General features: G+C 44.1%; 2 protein-coding genes across 3 annotated transcripts in view; one reads left to right on the top strand and one right to left on the bottom strand.

The window, feature by feature from the left end:
- Positions 1–22,326, top strand: part of CYFIP2 (cytoplasmic FMR1 interacting protein 2) — a 46,192-nt gene extending 23,866 nt beyond the window's left edge. The window contains exons 24-31 of the mRNA XM_015876251.2: positions 7,617–7,760; positions 9,038–9,128; positions 9,760–9,890; positions 12,843–12,915; positions 13,424–13,518; positions 16,948–17,186; positions 17,648–17,795; positions 18,357–22,326. Of these exons, the coding sequence (XP_015731737.1) occupies positions 7,617–7,760; positions 9,038–9,128; positions 9,760–9,890; positions 12,843–12,915; positions 13,424–13,518; positions 16,948–17,186; positions 17,648–17,795; positions 18,357–18,524 (1,089 nt within the window). The 3' untranslated portion in view covers positions 18,525–22,326. The remainder of the gene's footprint in view (positions 1–7,616; positions 7,761–9,037; positions 9,129–9,759; positions 9,891–12,842; positions 12,916–13,423; positions 13,519–16,947; positions 17,187–17,647; positions 17,796–18,356) is intronic.
- On the bottom strand, positions 16–25,172 carry FNDC9 (fibronectin type III domain containing 9). 2 transcript variants are annotated; one of them, XM_015876248.2, is made up of 2 exons: positions 25,098–25,172; positions 16–1,469 (listed from the first exon to the last, which is right to left on the bottom strand). In XM_015876248.2, coding segments are annotated over exons 1-2 (672 nt in total). In that variant the 5' UTR covers positions 25,100–25,172; the 3' UTR covers positions 16–799. The 2 variants fall into 2 exon arrangements, with proteins under 2 accessions (XP_015731734.1, XP_015731736.1); XM_015876250.2 differs by lacking the exon at positions 25,098–25,172 and adding an exon at positions 2,639–2,823.
- Between the last annotated feature and the right edge of the window lie 52 nt (positions 25,173–25,224).

Raw genomic sequence — 25,224 nt, 5'->3', positions numbered from 1 at the left:
TAGCAGCCAGCAGGGGTGGATCTTGGAATCCTTTATTTGGGAAGAAACAAATGCAATATCTAGTTCAATAGCAGTGTGGTGAGTGTGAATGTAGAGCATCACATTGCCATCTGAAACAAAAAAGCCATGCAAGAAGCAGCTTCAGTGTGCTTTTTGCTATTGCTTTCCCATATTATTATCCATAACATGTCTGTGTGAGGGGGTGTCGACGCCACCCTTTGCTTGCTGGTGGTACTGAGACCAACTCACATCCATCTAAACAGAGAGCAGAGCGAGCTGGAGTTCCAGTACGGTGCTGCTCCCCAAGGAAGGTGCTACTACAGGAATCCCATTTGTAGTTCAAAATAGGAGTTACTAAAATGCTGGAGTGCTAATGTAAACTAGTTAACACTGACAAAAAGCTCTTTTGTCAGGCCATGATGACTGTTTATACAAGTGTTATGAGGGCTTGGGGTGTGATGCTAGTGAAGGATCACTCAGGCATGAAACTACTGGAGTGGAGTTTATTTCTTGTGCATGCTGGTTGATGACTGATATGTATCTACAGCAGTGATGCAGATTAGATAGTAACACTACAGTCAGCCTAGCATGGCCGTTCCCAGAAAGCTTACTTTGTTTCCTTTTAAAAACCCCTCAGTAAATGAGAATATTTTTGTCACTTGAAAAAGCATTTCTCCCTAATGTTTCTACTTAATGTTCTATCCTGGGACAAACAGCCCCTGTGCATACAACAAACTGGGAAGAGCTGGGAAAGAGCAGCATGAACCAGACTTCTAAACAGGGCCTCTTTATTTTGCTCTCACTGAAGGCTGTGCTGCGGCAGGATGGCTGTCTTGTCATCGCTGTTCTTATAAGGGAAGAAGCAGCGTGGGGAACTATATGGACTCTCCCTCATGAAACTGGAGCTCCTCACGAGCACAGTGGTCATGGGCACTTCCAGAAGCTCTTCTTTCAGTCCATCGCTCAGAGGAGCATCCAGTGAGCTGCTGCTTTCACCCACTTCTTTGGGGCTGGCATCGGGTTGCTTTGGCCTGGAAGGCCCACAGCAATGTGCAGCCCAGAACTGCAGGCATCCATACACCAAGAGAGCTATAAAGCAGAGCAGCAAGAGGCTGCTGACCATCCACATGGAGGTGGTGGTCTCATGCTTAGAGCCGTTGAAAAGCAGGGGGCTTTGGTCCAGCGTGTGAAACGTGGTGCAGTGGTTGCTGGAGGGGTAGGAGTTCTTGCATGTGATGCAGAGGATGTAGATGGTGGAGGGCGTGAGGCGATGGAGGATGATGGAGCTGAGGGAGTGGGGAACTCGTTCCTCGCGGTGGAAGTTTTGGCGCAAATAGCCTGCAAAAACGCTGTTCCAGTTGGGGCGGTACATGACGTGGTAGTAGTTCTCCGGACAGGGGTTGGTGGTGGTCCAGGACACCGTGGCACTGGTGTAGGTGATGTTGTGCACTTCGATGTTCATCGTGTCCCTGAAACCAGAACCAGCGAGAGGCTGAGTTCCCCAATGCATGCGCAGTCCGAAAGTCTAATGACATCAGTGAAGGCTTTCCACTGGTATTACTGGCCCTTAGACTGGGCCTGTGTAGGCTTCAGGTGAACTCTCTTTGCATTTTGGATAAGTCATGACTGTCCCTGCAATCTTTTTTAAGTGTTTGACAGTAAAAAATACTGCATTTTTTGAACTGCTAAGCACTCCAAGTGCTCTCTAGCAGACAGAAAACTCCATCACAATTGTCTTTAGGCTCTTCAGCAACTGTGGGAACTGAGCGGTGGCCCACAATCTAGGAGGGAGCTCTTTCCACTGGCTGCAGAAAGGCTATGCCTGATGAGCTTAGATTAGATGCTTGGCTTTAGGTGGTTAAAATTACCAAAGATGAAACCTGACTGGTGCCCAGACTACTGTTTTCATCCTGCTTCTTGAAAGAAAAAACAGCCAGACATGTAGGGCATAGGCTGTACTTTACGGTCTAGTTAGATTCTGAAAAATCTCTTCTTTGTAACTGGTTGTCTATATAAGAAGCTTATTTGTACTTCACATTCCCATTGAAGGGAAAGGATACTGTAAGTTTGATTAACATAAACAGATAATTAGACTTGCCTTGTAGAGTTTCCTATTGATTAATTTTTGTACCTAAATGTCAGATGGAAAAGCTGCATAATGATTCAATAGTTGTTTAAGCTGTTGCTGCATTTTCCATATCCAACATGTTGCTTAATAAAGTATTTTTTTTTACTACAGCGTATCACACCGTAATATTAGGATACTAACGGTGAGATCTGAAAACTGCTGAAATATAATATTCGAGTTTTTATGGAATTACAAGTGTATGAATAACAAAGCTCTCCCCCTAATAAAAGACTTTACTCAGTAACACTGTCACAAACTGGTACATCACTCTGAGCCTTGCTGCAGGGTTCTCTGCCCCCAACCACCTGAGCACTCCAAGCAGAAGCTGTATGCAATCTATCTCATTTCTTTTTTTCCTTCTTTTCCTCCTCTCTCCCTTAACAGAACTAACTTCCCCTTAATTCTCTCAAGAAGCAGCTCATCTTAACAATTGCTGTAACCATTCCTACAGAGCAGAAAAGCACTTGCACCCATCGCTAAGCCCTCCCAGAGCCATAGGAAGCAGCTTACCTCCCCAGCAGCTCTGCAGCAGCCCCTCAGTGCAGGAGAGCAGCGCAGCTCGTTCCCCTCTTCTCACTGCTGTGTCCCTCCTGCTCTGCTAAATCCCTTCTCCGCGCGTTGCCTCGTATTATACCCATCTTGGGCTCCGTCATCTCTCACCATAGCAACCAGTAGGAAAGGATGGGCAGGCATCTTCAAATGATTTGGGAATGTTGTCCCTAAAAGCTTTCTGCCTGGGAGAAGTTTGTCTCTGAGGCAGAAAGAACAAGCTAGTTTTGTTTTGTTTCTGAGTTTGCTTTTGGGTTGGTTTTTTTTTTCATCTCTATCTGCAGCCCTGCAGCAACACTGCTACCCTGTTCCAGAGCCACTGCCTCCAGCAGTGTCTGGAGTTAGAGCCATATTGGCACATGGTGTGAAATCCAGCATCCTGGCCTATTGATAGCTTAGCACTCTGGGGCTTTGTCTTTGTTGCTATTATTTCTTGCACATTTAAACTCGTGTTTAAAGCCAGTAAGCAATAGATTTTCATCCCTGGTACTGAGGCAATGTCCTTTGCTTTTTTAATTTATCTCCAAGCTGTGTGATAGGAGCAGGAACTGGGTTTTCTCTGAATACCCAGGGCAGGAAGGAGAGGCAAAGTCATTGAGAGAGCAGCCTGAGCCTGTAGCCAGGAGGTGACAAGAGGGGAACAGATGTGGCAGCAGGACTGGTAAGGAGGAGCTCTGAAGGAGTGACTAGCTGCTCTCTGAAGCCAAAATGTATTAAAGAGAGGAACTTTCCCAAAATAAATTTCAGTTCTGACTATGGAGGTATTAGTTCCACATTCTTGCTGGGAAGGTGCCTGCAGTGTTTCACAGATCTTCAAAATGATATTAATGAGGAGATGATGCAAACCAGATTAGGTGAGGCTGTTACAAGCCCAGGCAGTACGTGTGACTGTTGCTTTTGATCGACACTTTGCAGTTCTGTGTGTGTTTATCTCCCAAGTCCTGCTGTATTTCCTTCAGTTTCTGAGTGGGCTGCAGCTGCCAGGGAGCTCAAAATGGGGAGCAAAGATGAAAATAATTATAGGTAGGGGTGGAAATGAAAGCGTTCCCAGGCGGCCTCCAGCCTTTTACATCGCTCAGTCCTCCTTGCAGGAGCAGAGGAATGGAGAGCTCTTAGCTGCTCCCATGCTGTGAAGAAAGTACATCCTTGCCTGCAGGGAGGGAGCTGAAGATACAAATCTGTGCTCATAAAGGTGGCATACACCACATCACGCAATAATACTTCATGGGAGCACTGCTTTCCTTCTGCAGATGGGTTGCTGAGTTTATTGGTGTTCATAGTTGTTTCAAAATCAGTTGTTCACACATTATGTGTTAACAGGAACAGAGGAAACCAGAGGAAATAGGAATGGCTGGGTTAGGTCAGCAAAGGGTCCTGCTAACTCTTCTCCATGCAGCGATCAATGCCACAAGCTCTAAAGGAACTGTACCAAAGTTTTCAATGGTGTTGGCATTACCAAAGTCAAGTCAGCACCAGTTAATGCTGGTGATGAGCTAGAAATTCTCATTTTTGTGGACAAGAAACACCAAAACTGTGTCAGTACTGGACTGCTCCAGCACCTTTGTTCCCTTCTACCCAAATAACATCTGCCAGTGGCCCTGGTTGTCCCTGCCTGCCACCATGTCCTCTGGGATACAAACCATGAATGTGTTTGAGTGGTCAGCAGAAACTGAGCAATTCTGTCACTCAGCCACTTAGAAAATGCAGCAGGTTGCCAAGTTTCCTACAAAGGAGCTGTAAATCAACAACAACCCACTTCTTACTTCTTGCTAACCACTTCTTAGCTCCGTGAACGCTTTAGATTTGGTTTCATTTATGTACTTTCAAGCGTGTTTCTGTTTTCTCTTGGCACTGCTGGTCCCAGGGTCATGCCAGACTCACTGAAAATCACAGCTTCCCTCTCACAGCTGATTTTACCCACCCATTTTTAGCAAGCATGCAAGCAGATGTAACCTGGAGGGCAAGGCATGCTGCTGGCAGCCGTATAAATAGCCATGCCGTGTGAGTGGGATGGAGCCACTCTATTTTCTGCTACCACGTCTGCAGCAGCAGCACTGAGGTGTGAAGGGGCTGTAGATGCTGCAGGTGGTGTTGGCAGTGGGGGTTGTTGATCCATTACAACAGGCTGTGGGGGCTGTGCTACCTCTCCTGCCACAGCTCATTATGCATTATAGCAGTGTATGTAGGTATGTACGTATATGGGTATAAAACTACAGTCAGTATAGCAAGGCATTATGCAAAGGCATGGAACAGGCACAGATATGGTTTATATGCAGTATATAAAAGTGCCTATTGCATCGAATGATTTGTCACAACTAGGGCACATGTATTTTACTGAGGAACTGGAACAGGTTGCCCCATCGTTGGAGATATTCAAGGTCAGGCTGATGTCCCTGTTCAATGCAGCAGAATTGGACTACATAGCATTTAACGGACCCTTCCAACTCAAGTGACTCTTTGATTCTGTTTACTTTGCATAAAGTCTTAGAGTTGTTCTATACTTTCTTAGACACCATCTCAACTTTGGCACTGAAGTCAGGCTGGCTGACAGTCGAGACTAATCTTTGGCTGTTTCAGCGCCACAGATCCCAACCTGCCTGCACACCCAGCCTCTAGGCCCCAAAACCTGCCCATCTGGCACCAAACCAGAGGCAGGGAAAACCTCTGCTATGTCTTCAGTGGCTGTTGCTCCTGTGAACAGCAAAGTCTCCTGAGGACCTGCAGGAGAGGGGCTTTGCTCCTGCTCCTGGGGGGTGGCATCAGCTGCACAGAGTGGGGGAGTGAGCGTGCCACACTGCCAGCTTGTGTTCAGCTGGTTTGTCTTAAAATACACCCTGGTGTCATTTTTTACATCCTACAGTCTTTAAACCAAGTTGTGTATCTCGCCCTTAAATGGAGGTATATTTTAATTGCTCACAGGGTATTATTATTAGACACAAGCCTGCTGCTAATGTGCTGTGCAGAGAGCTTGATGAGCCCACCTTATCTTGCAGACAGGCAGGGATGAATCACCCTCCTCATCTGCAGCCCATGCACAGCCTAAAATGTATCTTCTCCTAATCAGGCTTATTGCTGGGACCCCCACTCCAAGGAAAAGATGGCTCAAAAGCTGCAGTCCATGCAGCAAAATGTCAGCCCGGTTCCAGGGAAAATACAACCAATTCTATCTCCCCAAAATTATTATGCTCAGGCCTTTACTATCCAGGGGCCCATTGCTTAGTTCTGATGGAGGAGAAAGTTCATGCACATTATGAATGAGTGCACTACAGAGACTACAAGATTGGCTTTGTGTACATAACAGCATTGATGCACAGAAGAGTGGTGAAGGGTCTCTCTGTATAACAGGACCCAAAGCTGAAGTTTTAAGAGAGGCAGGGGACTCTCCACTTTTTTTCCTGCTAGCTCTTTAGAGGAGTACCTAGCAATCATAGGAGGTAATACACTGCTGGACCAGGGTACGAGGGCTCTAACAAAACAATTAATTCACTGATTAAAGCAACTGTCAAATCCATGAGAACTATCAGTACATCCGTCAGAAGAAATTCTGTATCTGAGAGCAAAAGAAAACAATTCTATTCTGGTTGTTAGCAAGTGACTTCACATCCTAACTTGTTAGGCTTGTGGAAGTGAGTCAGAAGGAGAGGATGAGTGAAGCCTTTGAACACAACTGGCTGCATTGCAAATGCTAGGAGCAGCAGGGGCTGAGGATCCACCATTTTGTCCTCATCTGCCTCTTCAGTGCTTGCTGCTTTTCATCTTAAGCTCTCCAGTGTGGTGGTCTCTCAGGTGCCTTGGCCAGAGTTCGTCCCTGGTGCTGGCATGGAAAGGAATCCCTGCAGAGCCGGGTCTGTGGTTGCTGTGGAAGGATGCAGCACACCTTGCTCAGCACCATTTAGACATAACTTGTTTCATTAGTCTTGTTTAAGATCTTTTAGCAATTCTGAGCCAGGGATTTCATCTGTGTTTTGCTGGAAGAGGCACTAATGTGCCAAAGTCTTTCTAAGATTCAGTGCTGTGTACTAGAGCTGTGGTTGTCACAGATCTCCTTGGGGAGGCTGCAGCCCTTCTCTGCTGGGGCTGAGTCATGGTGCCAACACTTCACTTGTAGATGCCAAGCTGAGCATACGGTTTCTCAGCTAAAATCAGTTTTCTTTTTGATTTTTGGTTTCTTTTGCCAGTCACACAAGTGAATTAATTCCCCTTCTTCTCTTCTTCTTACACCAAATGAGTATAAAAAAACATTCTAGTGCCAAAAAATTGTAGTAATTACCATATTTCCAACATTATATTGACAAAATATGTTCCTGGAAGTTGCCTTCTGTTTTCTGCTGCTAACTATTTCCTAATGGCCAGAGCCCCAGGTATGCTCCCTAGACAAGGGTCAGGTTCTTCCCCTTGGGCTCAGTCACATGTAAATATCTCAAGCACCTGTAGGGCTGTACAGGATGCAGAAAAGATCATTTCTGTGTCTCTTCCAACCAGTCTTAGGCTCAGATGCTTTAGTTCCTACTTTTCTTACTGTTCCTCTTTTGAAGCAGGTAGCAATAGGAAAATTCTACCGTTATTCATGTATAAAGCTTTCAGTTTTGGTGGAGAACTTGGATTTGAAGAGGCTAAGGGCCAGTGAACTGAAATCCTTGACTGAAAGTATGTAGGAGAGCAAATTATCTTGGAAATGAAAGTGGTGTTGGCAATGGAGCAGGGTAATAAACCTTGTGACATGACAATTTTCTCAGAGTAGAATACATTTGACTGCACAGAAAGAAGAGCAATCTTTTTGTACCTCAAGAAGTATTGTAAGAAATTTCTTACAGGAATTATTATTTTTCCTGCTTTCCTTCAAAATGATTTCGAGTGATGGAACACAGTAGTACAATAAGAAAATTACTTACAAGTTCTGTAAATGTGCCTAACTGTCACTGTGCTTCTATTTTCTCAGCCTCTCAACATTGCCTACAGTCACATCTATAGCTCCTATCGCAATTTTGTGGGGCCACCTCATTTCAAGACAATCTGCAGGCTGCTTGGCTATCAGGGGATCGCCGTGGTCATGGAAGAGCTGCTGAAGATCGTCAAGAGCCTGGTAATTCTGAGCCAGTAATGCTGATACTGGCAGCAGAGAAATCTTGATGCTTTGAGAGACATGAATTGGAGGGTCAGCCTGTCCTTCAGGTTTTGGTTTGGGTTGTTGAAATATAGGCACCTCTGTGCTCCTTTATCCACACTGCAACACTCATATTCATCGTCTAGTTTCGCTGTTACTAAGGTGGAGGACACAAAACTGATGAAAAAGTGTTTGCAAGGAAATTTCTGTCAGATGTGAGCTCTTAAGAATTCAAGCCATACGTCCCTTTCTATCAGATACGCTGAAGCCAGTCGCTCCATCTGCTTTGTACTGCTCTCAAAAGAGAGATGTGATATCCACAGGGAAGTGCTCCCTAAAGGCACCAACAATACAGAACGTTAACAAGGCAGGAGGGAGAGAGCAAAAATTTATCATTTTTCAGGTCACGCTTTTCTACCCAAAACGATTTTACCAAAGAGAAGACTTCAATTCATTATAAATATTTAAATTCTGTTTTGGCTGCAGTGATTTAACTTTGAACTTATTTAGCAAAGCAGTGCAGACCTGAATCTTAAGCACATACCCAGCTTCTCTGCTGTAAAGCACTGTAGCTATTGAAGATGTAATTTGTGTCATTCAGCTGAAAGCACTGTAGCTGTTGTGTGAGATCAGACAGCATTCAGTGAGAAGACAGAGATCTTGCATTTGGCTAAATTATGTTTATCACATAATCCCATGTAATATGTCTACAAGATGCATTTATATAACTCCAAATGACAGCGAGCATTTTTAACTATGAAATATGCTTTTCCCCATATTAATTCAAAACATCCAATGTGCAGGAACTTGTTCCATGTGTATATATTTTACATTTTTTTAAACTCTCAGTGTCTAGAATCATTCCTCAGGTGGGAAGACCATTTCCTGTGCGGTGGAATGGTTCGTTTAGCAGCTCCAATCCAATGCTTTTTGGGTTAGGAACACAAGTCCAGCTGGATCTACTATGAAGCCTTGTTTGGATTTCAGCTGCAAATAATGCAAACACAATGAGCCATATTTTGAAGTAGAAAATCCATGCAACCATGATTTATTATTCAGGAGGAAGCTGCAAAACTCCTTGCACTTGGGCTGGACTTTATGTTTGGGTGAAATCCAAAGGAAGCAAGTTCTTCTTAGACTCCAACTAAAGTTTCACCCTTTGTTGTCAGACAGAAGTCCATCCACAGTCTGTTCTATTTAAAACCAAGGCCAGAAGAAGCCATCCTTCCAGTTTAACCCCTCTTTGTCTCTGACAGCTGCAAGGCACCATCCTACAGTATGTGAAGACACTGATAGAAGTCATGCCCAAGATATGCCGCTTGCCAAGACACGAATATGGCTCTCCAGGTGGGTGCTACAGTGAGATGTGTCATGGTTTGAGCAAGAGCTCATCCAAATATCAGCATAGCATTTACTCAATTAAACAAGGACAGGTACCCACTGTGCTGGTGCACCATGCAGCCTGGCCTCCCTGTGACACAACTTTCCTGTTACAAATTTCACTTTGAACAGACAGATGATGGATAAGGGTATGTCTGCTGGTTGTTTAGGTTTTGTTTTCAGGATTTTTAAGCTTTTGTTACAGTGGCTTCACTATTACTTTTGAAAAAGCTCTACTTCTTTGATGGAAAGATTTTTTTTTACCGTATGACTGCAGTCTGCAACTCAGCTGGATGTGAAAACTGACTGTTACAAATGAACCAGCACAAAGGCATCCATAGCAGCCTTGAATCTCTTTTTTTCTCCGATGGGGAAATCCAAAGACTTCACAGGAATTACACCCTATTTCTCACGGGTCAGTGAAAGCAGGATGACACGCTGCCTGCTGGTTCTGCTCAGTGCCTATCCCTGTCTATCCACTCAGCAGTCCTTGCAGTTCATGATAAAGGAAACACCAGGCCCTGACTGCCTTTTAATCCACACTACTGAAGGATGTTTTTGCTCTCACTTTTCTGACTGCCCTCCCTTGTCTTTTAAGGAATCCTGGAGTTTTTCCATCATCAGCTGAAGGACATCGTTGAATACGCAGAGCTGAAGACTGATGTGTTCCAGAGCCTCAGAGAAGTGGGCAATGCAATTCTCTTCTGCCTCCTTATTGAGCAGGCTTTGGTAAGGCAACATACCCTGCACCAGCAGATTCCACTTAACATTTCCAGCTCAAGAGTATGAGAGGAAAAGGGTTCTCCAGCAGAAGAGTTGGGGAAATTTTCCAGCTTATCATGTACCCAGGGTCTCTCCAGGGCTCTGCTGTTGTGGTCTGTGGGGATGGTATACATTGGTGCTGGGTCACTGACATCTGGCATTGCTCAAGGAGAATCTGAATACTGGAAGATCCAGATTTAATTCTTGGACACAAAGCTATCCCATGTTTGTCCATCTCAGAAATAAAAATCAACTGGAGCTTATTTGTAGATTGTAAGCTCTTTGGGGCAGGGATTGTTACTTTTTCTAATACCCATACGGTAAGGAGTATATTTGAGCCCTTGGCTCTCTTTGGAGTGGTAGTACAATGGAAAAACTGGTTGGTTCTAATGACAGTAAAGATAAAGCAATATGAAAGGAAGGAAATCTCAGAAGAGATTATATTTCCTATGACTTAATCTTCACCAAAAACTTAGCTGGAGTGATGACATGACATTAGCCCTTGCACAAGCATCTTGTGCATGCACAAGTCTCGCAGCCTCTTAGCTCACGTGATGCCAGTTCTAACCTAAGTGGGCTGGTATGGGGCAAAGGCTATCTATGGCTGAATGCAACACGTTACAGCCAACTGAGGAGTTGCAAAAACAATCCAGTTTTGCATTAAGATGCATGTTCCATGTTATAGTTTAGACAGAGTTGTGTCAGATCTTTCAGAAGTTTTTTCATAAAGCCTCCTTGAGCACACATGGGATTTCCAAGCAAAGCCATCAGATTTTGTTCAGAGTAAAAACCAGAAGAAAGTTCAAAGATTCCAAGTTTACTCAACTACAGAACACAGGGAAAAATGAAAATCTCTGCAAATAACCCCAGTAGAAAGGCTTCTAGTTCCTAATGTGGTATTTCAAACATATTTGAAAAGCAATAGTTGCATAAGATTTAACAAACAGAGATATATATATCACCTAGCAGCTTGGCTTTATCTAACAGAATGACCAGACAGTATCCTGGCAGTTTATGTTTCTTTTGTGGCTTTGTCACTGCTCTCTGCTGTTCTGTGCTGAATTTTATGCTAGATGTACTGCATTTGCCTTTTATGTCCCATCTTTTAAATGGATGCATAAGGGACACATGGTGGTTTCTGTTAGAAATCCCCATTTGACTGCAAAAATGTTCCTCCTGTCTCTAGAGCTGTACGTTGGCAATATAATAACATCCTAGAATAGCAGAAAATAAGGGAGACAGTGAGACATTGGGATTCTTTCTAGAAAGACTACCTGTCCAAGTCCACATCTGCCCACCTTCCATGTTCTCAGTTCTCAGTTCTACACAGAAATTGATTCAGAATATAAAGCAGTTTTGCACGTAGCAGCCACTGGTTCTCGCTTGCTGGAAGGCTGTCATATACTTAGAGCCACTGCATAACAAGATTTTCCCTCTCTGTGCAGAAGGAGCAATTACTTTTATGGCACAGTTATCTTCATAGCTGTCAGCCTAATCTAAGGCCAGTGGTATTTGTCAGCAGAGGCTGCTCTAGTGAAGATTAGAAGTCTGCTCCAGTTTGCCCCCCTTTTTATTGTTTAAATATGAGGAATGAAATGTTGCTTGGGATTAAATTTCTAAGAGTTCTTACTCTCAGGTAATGGGCCTTGGGGAGAAAGAAATTTTGAAAGAGATGCCAGGTGTATGCAGCCTGCAAATGCAGAAAGTACTCTCTTTATCAGAGGGAAAGAGGAGTGAAACAATATTGATCCAGGAAGAGTCCTTTGCAAACAGAATCACAAAGATAATATGCACACTCTGGTAGTATCATGCCCGTGGAGGGGCATGGGCTGTTCCTGTCCCTTCAGCACTGTGTCACAAACTGCACTCCTACAAACTCGCTCTCATGCCAGCATCCATGGCACCAGTGCAGCCTCCTGCAGCTCCATGCTACTCCGTCCTCTGCCTTGGGGCTGGGAGGAGGGGTACCCACCCATGCACCCCAACCAGACCCAGCTGAGTCATTCCATCTGGCCCTGAAAATCTTTTGCTGCTCTGTCATGACCTCCTCTCAAGTGTGTCTAAATCTCTCTGGTAAGCTCACAACTGCAAGCATGTCCTAGAACAAGAGTTTTGCAGGAGCAAACTACTGCCGTGTTGTTACGCAATGCCTATGTGTTGAACAGCTTTAGTTTTCCTTGCTGCTGTTTCCCATTGCAGACTCGTATATGATGTATTGTCAGCCATCGCTCCTCAGTCTCCACCTTTCTATTTCTAGGTTTCTCCTTGTGCATCTATGTTTGGGATTATTTTTTCTCTAGTGCATTGGCATGCATCCTCTCAGGTGGCATCTCATGATGTTATTACTCTCTGCACTTCTGTATTATTCTCCCTGGTGACTGCACCACTGGGATTCTGGTCTGATAGCACTGGCCATGAACACCATACAAACAACCAAATAATTTCAGGCCAACGTATTGCGTATCTATTTACAACGGTATATTTAACATGTATACATCCCAGAAAAACTAAGCCAAAGGGTAACTTCCACCTGGGCACACTCAGTGAAAACAAACAGCAGGAAGTCATCAGGGTAAGACAGAACTGAAATTTCCGTGGCCTTTATCCCCTTTTACTCACAGCATTAATAAGTGGGCGAGGAAGAAAAAAACAAAAAACATATGAAGCTCTGGCCTTCTGTAGGCATGAGGTAAATTATTTGGGTTATAGAAACTTCCTGGCTTAAGCTGAGAGCTGTTTCTTCCAGTTCTAGTCCATTTAGATACAAACTATTGGATTTATTACTGAGCTGGGTTAGATTTGACCAGGTGCTGCAGATGTGATTGGGTTGTCGTAGGGCAGCACAGACCCCTGAGCCAAACAGTCACGCCCTATAGATATTTTTTTAACTTACTTTATCTTTCTTTCTTCCTGCCTCAGTCCCAGGAAGAAGTTTGTGATTTGCTGCATGCTGCTCCTTTCCAAAATATTTTGCCCAGGGTCTACATCAAAGGTAAGAAGCTCAGAGGGCAGCAGTGAACAGACTCAGAGGTCACTTCCAAGAGCCGTTTCTCTCCCGTTTCGAATGAGGATTAGTTCTGGCCCTGATTCCCCCTCTAAATAGATAAGTGCATACAGCCAAAAGTAAGGTGAAAACAAATGCCAGCAGAGCATCTTCTGTAGCCTAGTTACAGGCTGAAGCCTCAGCCTGGGGGTTCCCTTAAGTCTTTAAAGGCATTTTGCAACCTCTTTGGAGAATGACAGCATGAAATGTCCATCTCAACAGGAGTGATCAGGAACAGGGACATGCTTCTGGACATGTGTGGTTAAGCTGCTGCTGAGACTGCAATTGCACATCCCACCCTTCTCCGCATCACCGGTCCCCTCATTTGCTGTCGGTTTGGCTCTCTGATCCAAAGGCTCATTGGATGGTTGCTGGGGGGCAGCTCTGAGCAAACTCAGCGGAAATTGCGGGTCTCCACTTCCTCCTCTCATTTCACTGTTTGCTGCTCGCTTGACAGAAGGAGAACGCTTGGAGGTGCGCATGAAGCGTCTCGAAGCCAAGTATGCCCCACTTCACCTGGTTCCCCTAATAGAGAGGCTGGGCACTCCGCAGGTAAGGATTTCATTGAAAGGGATGGCTATTGAAAATTCATAGCAGTCCCCAGTTGCCCTGTTCGGCCCTGGGAAGGTGATCCTTTATTTTTATTTATTTTTTTCTAAAATGCCAATCAGACAAAAAAAAAGAAGTCAGAATCCTTGCCTTAGCGGACACATTGAAGGGAAATTTGTGAGTGGGTCCAGAGCGTGTTGCTGCCTCCAGTCTGGAGAGCTGGCAGGGAGCTGTAGCATAAGCCAGCTCTGAACACAAACAGCCTTGAAAATCTCTTTCCTGTCCATTAAAAAAATAATAATAAACAAAATGGAGAATTGTTGGGGTGGTTCCAGGGGAAACATTGTAGGGCTGTCCCTGGCTTAATCCATTGCCATCAGTTTTGGGGATCCCATTTTAGGACTGCCTGGTGGTATATTTTTAAGCTCATCCCTGTCAAGGAATACATCTGAGAATGGTTTCCCTCCTAGCACATGCTTAGAGCTTCAGCACATGCTTAAGATTACAGCTCCATTTAAGTGTCTTATTGAGGTGGGGTCTCATCTTGAAAAAAATATATATTCTATTTTCTGCAGAAATTGAGTACCTCTAAAAATATCTCAGATTTAATCAATGTAATTGGCAGAATTGAATTCTACTGATATCAGTAGCCAAATGTCCGCTATCTGCTTAGTGGAGTTAATAGGATAAAAAATCATTGAAAGCGTTAAAGAAATCAACACCCTTTTTTACTGTAACCTACTGCTGAGGGAATGGAACAAATACTCAGTTGTATGAGGTGACAGATCTATGGCAGGCAGAAAGTTACACATCTTTTTTCCATGTTTTTTTTGATGGATCGAGGATTTGGAACTTTGCTTCACTGGAAATCATATGAAACAAAGAAACTGGCTTGAAAACTGAGAGCTTTGTCTGACTTTATAGACACTTCTCTCACTTCCCATTGGCTTCCTTTCAAAGGAGACACTCGAGAAAAAGAATTCACCTCTGTGTTTTTGTGTCTTTGTGTTGGTCTTTCTATCTCTCCTTCTTTCCATGCAAAACCATCATTGAAATCTGCTATAAGAGTCCACTTGTTGCTTATCCTTGCTGTAGTTACAAAGACGAAAACAGAAGTTATTTTATGTCCTGAATTATCTTTACTGTAAGCTGTTCCCACATTCACCACCCAGGTACAGTTGAGTGCCAGATCTTTTTTGAGCTCAGGTATAAATGAACACAAAAATGACTTGCAATAGGTGCCTCCATAGCTTCTAGCTTGCTCCTGGAAATGCAGTTTTGGACACAGGCCATGTTGGGTTTTTCCTGCAGAATACAGAAGTACCTTAGAGCAATTGTCCAGAATTGGAGCAGAAGTTGGCTGCTGGTTGCCTCTCCCAAAAGGTGGCCCTATGCAGTTCCTATAACTACTTGCTGTAAAGAGTCTGAGCCACAGCTGCTGAAGTTAGTGGGAATTACTTCCCAGTAGTCTTCAGGTGTGGTTCTTGCAAGTTTTCTCATTAATAGACTGTGAAAGAAGTATGGCATAACTGAGTGCAGTGACAGGAAAACTGTCAAGGAGGGCACACTGTACATTGGAAATCCACAGCTTTTTGATAGGTGATTGATACAGAACCAGGGAGTCACAGCAGACTGTTAAAGGAATCTTCTTGCTTTTAATGCTGAGTAGATCGCTACTTCTTAGCAAACAGTAACGCTAACACTTCATTTATACGTGAAGAGGCTTTACTCTTGCTGTGTCTCTATTTTGCCATCATAAGACTTCTGTTTGCAGACACTAATCTTTACCCATAAAAGTCTGATGCAGATGAAGAGACAGAAGTTGTACCCACTGCCTTTAGCTATAAAAAACACACTGGATAAATTAAACCCCGACTTGCTAAGCAAATATGTGCAAGTGTGCGCTGTGAAACTTGGGTGACATCATTCCTGAATTTAACAAATCTAGGGATCCCAGCCCTGATCTGTCCTCTGGGCAGCAATACACCGTTCCCTTGATATTTGCTGTTAGTTGAACATTAATTGCTCTGATGTTCCCAAAATGTCCTTGGAATTGCGTTGAAAGCAGGAGTTGTAACGCTTTCATTTCAGTAACTCCCGAACTAAAAAGGCTTTAAAAAGGTCAGTGCCAATGTAAAGCAGTAGTCAGGAAAGGGGATGTATATGCACGTTCAGATTTTTAGTTTTTTAGTGCAGAATAAAGAATACCCAAATAAACTGAGTGAAATACATATCCTTAAAGTCTGACCAGGACATATGCAGGTGCTTTGTAGCAGAGGCTCTGAGCCTCTGTTGTTATTCTGGTCAGGATGACATTTTTTCTCATAGGCATTATGTGGACAGCTGGAAATGGAGCAAATACTTAAAAATGACCTAGAGTTCCAGGAAGTCCTCTAGGAAAGGCAGAAGGTTGGTAAGTGGCACTGCTGAAGTGGTGAGGTGGTAAAAGGCTCCGCCTGGGGGGACAGCGGGATGTGGCCATCACCCACGTAATGGGGTGAGACTTATACCTCCATGGCCTCCAGCACAGCTCTGACAGCAGTTGGCTCTCATCTCCCCTGTTATATTTGGTAGCACTTTAAGAAGGCAGTTAATACTGCTGGAAATGGCAAGGAATGGGGCAGACAGGATCCATGCAAGCAGCCCAGCTCAGAGGGTGCAGGCTCTGTGCGGGGGGATAAGGACCCATTTGTTTAAGTTCCCTTGTTGGTTTTTTTTCCTCTGGAGCAGCAGTGGAACTGAAATTAAGTCAGTTCTCTCTTCAACTTCCTCTGGTGTAAAAACCAAATCAATTCCATCCAGTGGAGCCACTCCCTCCAGATTTGTTCATGTCAGTTTGAGAGGGGATGTCATAGAAATTGTCTGCACGTGGAAAGTTTCTCAGCTGGAAAATGTATTACTTGACTTTCTTAGAAACCACAGATTTTCCAGTATTAAGGTTCCAATGGCTTCTCATCTACCTCAGAGCTTTTTAACCACTACATAGGAAATGAAGAAGTTCATAGCTCATCGACATTTTAAAGAGATGATGGTAATGCCCTGGGAAGCAAAATGCCTGTTTTCTCTCCTGTTTCATTTTCATAATCTGCCCAAATGATGAAATTAAGCTTGGCAATGCTGAGTAGTGCTCGTGTAACAGAATAGCATGCTAGCAGAATTAAGGATCAGTATTTCTGGTCAGAACTTTTGCCTTCAGCTTTCGTTTTCTGACGCATACAGTTATTTCAAAAGATACTCAGTTTGGTGAAATGTAATTGAGCACAATATTAAGTCTCCTTCTTTCTCTGGTGGGGAGTGCCATAGGAGCAGCCATCAGAGGTAAGGTTGGACCTTTCACAGGATATGCCAGGGAGACCAGGAATTGTGAAGTCCAACCAAAGGGTACGTCTGTATTACATTGTCACTTGTTTCTTTGGTTCTCCTCCTCTTCAGCAAATAGCCATCGCAAGGGAGGGTGACTTGCTGACCAAGGAGCGCCTCTGCTGCGGCCTGTCCATGTTTGAGGTTATCTTGACACGAATTCGGAGCTACCTGCAGGACCCAATCTGGCGTGGACCACCCCCAACAAATGGGGTCATGCACGTGGACGAGTGTGTGGAGTTCCACCGGCTCTGGAGTGCCATGCAGTTTGTGTACTGCATCCCTGTGGGCACCAACGAGTTCACTGCAGAGTGAGTGTCCAGTAGGCAGCTCTGCCATTAACTCACAAGCCCTTAGCTGCAGTAATAGCCACAGCCAGCACAGAGGTATAGAGAGAACACGGGTACCTGAGGACAGGACTTTGTTGGATGTAGACCTAAAGAGACCCCAAAGCTTCCAAACTGAACAACTGAGAAAAGGGGAGAAGGGAAGGAGGAATACAGAGACATGTCCAAGGTGCCCTGCAGAAAGAAATGAGTAGATGAGCCTACAGTCCAAGCTGGATGCAAAGTCCTCATCCATCATTCCCTGTGGTGCACAATGCATAGTCTGGTCCCATTCTAGGCTCATTTTTTTCTCTAACTACATACCCACTTGTCATCAATAGGACCGATTTCCCCCAGCAAGGAAAGTTCCTGGTATCATGATAGTAAAGCATTTATCTAACTCCATCGTGTTATCTCTCCATCCCATCAACCTGTCCCCATTCTAGGCAGTGCTTTGGAGATGGTCTGAATTGGGCAGGTTGTTCTATCATTGTTCTCCTTGGACAACAACGACGCTTTGACCTATTTGACTTCTGCTACCACCTGCTGAAGGTGCAGAGGCAGGACGGGAAGGATGAAATCATTAAAAATGTGGTAAGTTGAAGGGTAAGGCTCTGAAAGACTTGAGCTAGCACACATCTCTGTTTTTTGATTTGCCTTGTTCAAACTTATAACTTACAAACTTTCCAGGCATTGATCTTATTCAAGCTGAATATGCTTGCTGTGAGATATCCACCTGCAGTCTCAGCAGAGAGGCCAGGATTTTAATTGGCTTGACAATCAAATCTTTCTTCTCCCAAAGCTTTTCCTTTCTTCCTGGGGTTGGGAAGCTGGAGCAGAGAAGCTGGTACTTCCATCAACCATTATCTGATCTCTGCGGCTTCATCAATAAGCAGCTGGGAGTCCAGACTCTAGATCGATTTACATAGAACCACACACTGACCTTGTTAATTCTGTCTTGAGTCATCAAACCCCAAAATGAAGTGAGTCACCAGTCTCATGGTAGCTGCTAAGTGGAACTGTAACACGTGCTATAGCTGCTTTGTATTAGCAGAGGTTTCTCAGCAGCAGGGCAGATGTACTGATGCTTTCTGGCTGGTTAAATGACATAAGACTCTCTTGACCTACTGTTTTTCCTTCTCACCATTCCTCCAGCCCTTGAAAAAGATGGCTGACAGGATAAGGAAGTATCAGATCCTCAACAATGAGATTTTTGCCATCCTGAACAAGTACATGAAGTCAGTGGAAACAGACAGTTCCACAGTGGAGCACGTGCGCTGCTTCCAGCCTCCCATTCACCAGTCACTGGCCACCACCTGCTAGTGTGACACTAACCCTGTGTGCTTTGGGAAGGGAGAAGAGACTGAGCCCAGGATGACTGGGAGGATGAACTTGATGGCGTGAGACCTGGCAACAAAGTAAGACTGGGTATGCTCACTACAAGGACTTATCTTCCCATCTGGCCCTGTTGAGTGCATGTTCTTCTGTTCCATCCCTGTGACCAATTTTACTTGTAACTTTTGGACTTGGGAGTGGGTGGGGGTGGGAGGTTGAAATGTGCTTTTCTTCCATGAAATCTGGTTTTCCCTGTGATTCATCCAGCCAAACACAAAAATCTGAAGCCATATTGCAGCCCCAAAGGTGGGGGACCCTTTCAGAAGAGCTGCGTGTTTCTACTGCACTGGGAGCCCCATCTCACTGCAGAAGCAATGGGGAAAAATCAACCCCACTCATGACACGTGCCACCAGGGCTGAAGACAGACCCTGACTTCTTTTTGGGAATTGGGGGGGATGAAGGCAGGATTCCACCTATAGCAGCAGCCTCAGGAAGGAGCAGTGCAGAGGAGCCATGCCAGAATGGTTGTGGATTTCTTCTTGCTCTCTGCCAAGTCATTGGCCTTCCTAGCATCTGGCACCTGGGCTTCAGAATAGCAATGATGTAGCTGCCAAATAATTCTTCAGCACTTCAGAGAGCTGGAGGAATCAAAAAAGGCCTGTTTTGGTTTTTTTTTTTTCCCCTGCTATTGGGATGTCTGCTTATTTTATTTCAAAGGGTTCTCCCTCGAAGACACATCTTCCATGAAGTAAATGAAATTTCTTATGGACCATAGAAGGGGTTGTATTGGATTCATGTGAATATGCTTTTGCACATACTAACTTGGGTGGAAACAGACACCAATCCTGACAGGAGGCAGTTGTATTTACCTTGACCATATGTGATCTTTGAAATTCAGCCAAGGATGAGAGCTGGGATGTGTAATTTTTGTATGTTCTGACATGCTGTTTTCCCTTGTTTTAAACAAATTTTTAGTCACAGCAACTACTTCTTAAGAGAATGGTGTCTATCAGGAAGGCTTAGTAAACTTCCTAGCGCACAGAAATGGTGTGATTCTTTAGAAAAGGTAAATCATAGGATAAGCATAATGAAAACAGCATTTTCCAGGCTCAAAATCATTGTGAGGGAATGCTGGAATCTGTTTCCTGTTCCTACTCAGCTCATCTAATATGTCTGGATATATTAGATACTGAGAACAAATTCAGTAGGGACTTGAGGAGATATTAAAAGCTTGTGGTTTTCCCTGCTTCCCCTTGGTGCTGACACTGCAGTGACACAAAACCTTATGCCTGAATCTAAAGATCAAACCACATGCTCCAAATTATGCTAATGTCACCACTGGTGATATTTTTATTTCTCAGCTTTAGCCAGGACATCGCAGATATTTACCATTCAAATAGACAGACTTGGTAATACATGTTCTTTTCATGTGTTCCATCATGCCCAGAAACCTGCATGCTACTACAGATGTTGAAATGGCAGAGCCTGAGTCCTTATTCTCTCAAAGAAAATACATAACTAATTAGTAGAAACACCCCAGCTGGAATGCACTGTCTTAGAAAACAACAGCCAGCACTGTACTAGTGCTAAAGGAGATCCTGCTGTGTGGGATGCATTTGTTCTCCCAAACATGCACTCCCTCATAATCAACAAATAACCCACACGTGCAAGTGCTAGATATCTTTACACCTCAGTTCTCCATTAATTGCTGAGACAAATGCTTGAACCTCTGGGAGGAAGCAGTGCAGCACAGTAATCTGATAGTCAAATAGCATCTCAGGAGATCAGGCTGAACCCCTTGGGTGCCAGGGAAGGATCCAGCCTCTGGAGGCAAGTTGTTTTCCTCACATGGTGAAGAAGAGCACCACAAGAGTGCCCAAGACCCAACAATACCAAAGGACTCCTGCTCTCTATTTACTTTCTCCACTAAGGATGCCAGTTCTGGTTTTCCATCACGTTCCAACACTTCACAATGCTGAAACTACTGGAATGAGGGAGCTTACAGATATATATTTTTAAAAGGAAGAGGAGAATTGAGCACTTTATTTTTTGTGGAAAACAAGATATGAGGAATATAGATCCAACCAAGATCCTATTTTCCTGACCTAAATAGCAAGTGCTTGTTATTTTGGTATGAAAGTGTTGCTGGTGAAGCAGCACAGATCCCTGACTGGCTCTCAGAGCCGTTTCTGAGCACAGCACAAATTGAATGTTCTATGATGTCTTGATACGTTATAGGATGTTGGAGCCTTGGCAGAAACCAGCAGGAGCAAGAACACAAAAGGATGAGCTATGCCACACAGCCCAGTCACAGCTAGATGGAAAGAACAGGATACCCTAAGTTGAATATAAGTGTCTGTTTAGGTTTGCAGTGAGACAGAAGATTTTTACCTAAACATGACTCTAACTGCATTCTTTTGCTGTAGCTTTGGCTTAATTCTCTTAAAAAAAAACCACAAACCCTGCAAAACGCAGTTGGGTGTATTTGAATGAAAAGGTAAAGGAAACCTACATTTTTTTTGCCCTCAGATTTGCTGTCAGAAACAAACCCCTTCTGATTCTGAGGGATGAAACATTATGAGCAAAATGTCCAAAGTGCATGAACAAAATGTAAAGTGTTTTTGACTGTAGATGTTTTTGCCTTATTGCTCAAGTAGTATGAGATGAGCTAGGAATAACCGTATGGTCTTCACTTCTGAGATTTGGTGTTATTGTCCTTATGTTATCTACTTGATTCAAGTAGTCTTTAGCTTCAGTTTTCTAACCCCTCCCCTTACTCTATACAAGAAAGGTTCAGGCTTATGTCTTCATAAAATTCGGTGAAACAGAGTTTCTTCTATCCTTTTTTTGTTTTAATGTCATAATTATTAGTGAAAATAGGGAGCAAATTTGTGACAGTAGAGCTAAACAACAGATTGCCAAGGGGTCGGGCATATCCTCCACACTTGAAACCTTTCTGCCAATTTTGGATGTCTTCCTTGCAGATATGCTCTAATTGAATCTGCAGAACCCGTATCATTTTTTCTTAGGGGAACATGAGCCTACTTCATAGACAAATTGCTGACTTGATACAGAAGTTAGAGAGAGGGAAAAGGATGGTCTGTGTAATGAGTGAAGTCAGACTAGATGATTGTAATGTTCCCTCCAGCTTTAACATTGTGAAATGCGACTATTAGCAGTGCAGATGCCTTTCTTGGATGACGCTACTCTGGATTGTCGATGATCCAATAGAAAGGGGAAGCAAACTTGTTCAGACTTAGCACTTGTGCAGTTTTCCTTTTAAACTCCAGCAGCACTTATCAGCACTGAACAACAACATTAGTCTCTTTTTCTCCTGCATTACTCCAGTCCAATAAGTTCATGTGTGTTTGAGAACAAAAGAAAAAAGAATTGAAGGTGTAGAAAAAAAAATATTCTAAAAAGCTCTTGTCAAATGTACCATATTTGTATGAAAAGCTGCTTGAGTTATTTTGTACAATGAGTTTTATTTATGGTGAGGTATATTTACGCTCGTGGTCTGATAACAGTGTTAAATTTTTTGATCCATATTTGCTATGCAGCTGAAGATGATATTTTGGTTTTCTATTATTATTTTTTGCTGTTGTTCTAAAATTCAGCTAACAGAAGCTTCCATCTCCATTAGAAAATGCTTCTGCAAGAGTAAAGCATCTGGTACATGGTGATATGTCCCGTAACACAGCAACCAACAGTGTGTGCAACAAATGTGGGATGACTTTTGTGATGAAGAAAAATAAAAATTGGGCTCATTCATGAGATGGGCAAACTTTATCTCTTGGTGTCATTGTCATTTGTGGTAACTGTTATTTGAGAAGAGACTCTGGTCACGCCTGGCAAAAGAAGAGCACTAATAGGGCTGAAGGCAGCATTTTGTTGCTAAACGAGAAGCTCATCTCTCACTACCACAGCCCTACCAGCTCCACAGGGACTTTTTATCTCAGGAGACGGCCCTTGCTATTTTCTTTCAGATTGCCATTTGCAGCCATTCTTTGCTTCCTGTTAAAAGCCCCAAGAAGAGCTAAGGGCTCACAGGCTGCACAGCCCCACCTGGAACCACCCCATGTACTGAGCATCCAGCTCTGAGGGTCTGAATGTTGGATAACCAACCCTAAGGATCATTTCCAAAACCACAGACTTACATCTTCTTTCTCATGTACGTATCTTTGTGTCCTCAGATTAATGGCATTCTGCCCCTGAGAAGAACAGTTCATGAATGATTGCTTCATAATTACAGCTGTAGCAGAGACCCTTGCTGTAACTCCTGCAAGCCAGCAGCACCTTTTGTATCTAGTTTTGCTTCATATAAAGCTCTGATGCAAACATCTAGCAGTTAAAAGCTCTATAAACAAATAAGCTGTTGCCTGCACATCACCTCACAGCACGTGCTGCTGATCTGAAGCTTTAGGGCTTCCATTGACCACAGAACATTCACCTATCCATCACCAACCCACCTCTCCTGTTCTACCAGCATCTGTAGTTTGTGGGGCCTCAGGGACCCGGATCATTATACTGATCTGGATAGTCCAAACTCCTGCAGCATGTAATGACAGCCCCAGCCACTGCAGGCAGGGTTACCTGGAGAGATAACTTGAACTAAAAGCTGTCTGCTCAGCCACATCCAGTCCTACAGGCTTTTATGTTGCTGCACTGCAATCACCTGAACACCAGGCATTTCCTTTTGCCCCTACACCACCAGGTTACTGTCAGAAAGAGGATTCAAAGCAGTAGATCTCAAACTACACAGAGCCATGGCTGAATATTGCAGTCCTGTTCTCAAAGTTCCCCTCAAGAGCCATGCCTAGCAGACACCCAAGGGCAGAAGCATCCAACAGCTGCTAGCAGGATGCTTCCACCATTATAACAATACACAGGATGGGTAACAACTATTTTTCCACCATTTTTTTCTAGTCCAATAAAGGAGAAGAGGAGAGGAAAGAAAAGCCTTTTGATGTTGCTAAAGATATCATTTGCATGCAAAGCTGTCTTGCTTTATCCTCTGGATTCCAGTCAAGCCTTTTGGTTTGGGGAACCAGTATTTCAGGAGGAACCACATTGATACAAGATGAGCCACTATGGCAGACTCCCTGATTTCTAATGAGCTGGAGCTTATTTTTAAGGAAGCACCTGATGTGAGTATCAACCACTGAGCTCACAGCTTGGAGCCGAATTCCCCTAATTACAGCCTTACCATTAAAACAAGGATATGAACCAATAACAGAGGCACTGGTTGCATCCCTGCTTTATCTTTATCAGTCTGAACTTGCCATTGAATAAGCGTTGCAGGCAGTTCCCTGCCAAGCCTTCCTGGCTTTTAACTCCCATATTGCCATATGCAGAGCCTTGCTAAATCCATCAAATGCAGCACCAATGACTTAGTGATTTTGTATACAACACCCCCACAGCCCCTATACCAGAAAGATGTGACACGTGCTCCCTCCTGATGCCTAACACTGAGTTTGCATTCTCTCCTTCTGGGACCTCACCCCCTCCACATCTCTCCTCTCATTTAGGAGAGCTTCTCTTGGAGATCTTGCCCCTTCCCAAACCTGGCAAAACTGGCCCAAGGAGTCAAATACATTTGGGAATGAAGATTCCAAATGTGGTCACTCTTCATTTAGGAAGTCAGGCTGCCAAAGGAAGGTAAAGCTGCGACCCAAAGTACCTTTTGCTTTCCACCATGCCATCACCTCTGCTTTAGCAGCAGTTATCACTGATCAATCACCATCCTTTTAATTTCCTACACCAGAAACCATTGCCACACCATTTGGATGGCTATCAGATGTTCCTGCAATGGAGGGGTTGGACTCGATGATCTCTAGAGGTCCCTTCCAACCCCTACAATTGTGTGATTCTACAATTCTGTGAGGGCAGGACATGCGATCCAGCCAGCACAGCCTTCCCCAGCCACAAAGTGTGGCTGATGAACTGACCCAATTAAAGTTAAGATGACTCACAAAACACTCAGACATGACATTTGCTGGAGAGCAGGGCTGCACAGAGATACGATCAGGTGCTGAGTGAAAGATGGCACTGCTGCAGCTTAATGGCATCAGGGCAAATTCTGAAGCAATGTACAGACAGCATTTATTTCTTTCATGGTCAAAGAAATAAAAAAGCAAAATTTCAGGCATTAAATCCTGCAGATCTTACATTTTAGTTATTTTATTTAGTGGCTGGAGGCAGCAAAGCCTTAAACTGCAGCTGCAGGTGAAATCATGCCTTGCACCTCTGTAGCACAGCACATGTCCTGTGCTCACCCGTCCCCGTCCTCTGCCGGTATTTGCTTTGTGCTTGAGCTGGAGCCCAACCTCTCTCTCTTTGACTCAAAGGCCAGAAGAGCGATTAGGGAATTCTGTCCTGACCTTCAGCAAGGAACGTGCCTCCGTGCAACAAGTACACGAAGAGGAAGTCCCTGCTCCCACCCGAAATACCCAACGAGATATATCAACCTTCCTTACACTACGACGCATTCCTCAGCCCCACGATTTGCCCTCTACATCTGCACACAGCCTAAGCAAGGAACTACAAACACCAAAGCTCACATTTGAGGGGGACTTCTTCTGAGCCACTTCCATGCTACACCACAGGGAGCAGCCCCAACCCTCAGGGCAGAGCGAGGTGTGCAGCGCTACGACGGAGGAGGAGGAGGAGCAGCCGCCCGGGCAGGTG

Source organism: Coturnix japonica, chromosome 13 (assembly GCF_001577835.2).
Source record: "Coturnix japonica isolate 7356 chromosome 13, Coturnix japonica 2.1, whole genome shotgun sequence".
NCBI classification, from domain to species: domain Eukaryota; kingdom Metazoa; phylum Chordata; class Aves; order Galliformes; family Phasianidae; genus Coturnix; species Coturnix japonica.
This window is presented reverse-complemented; position numbering and strand designations above follow the sequence as displayed.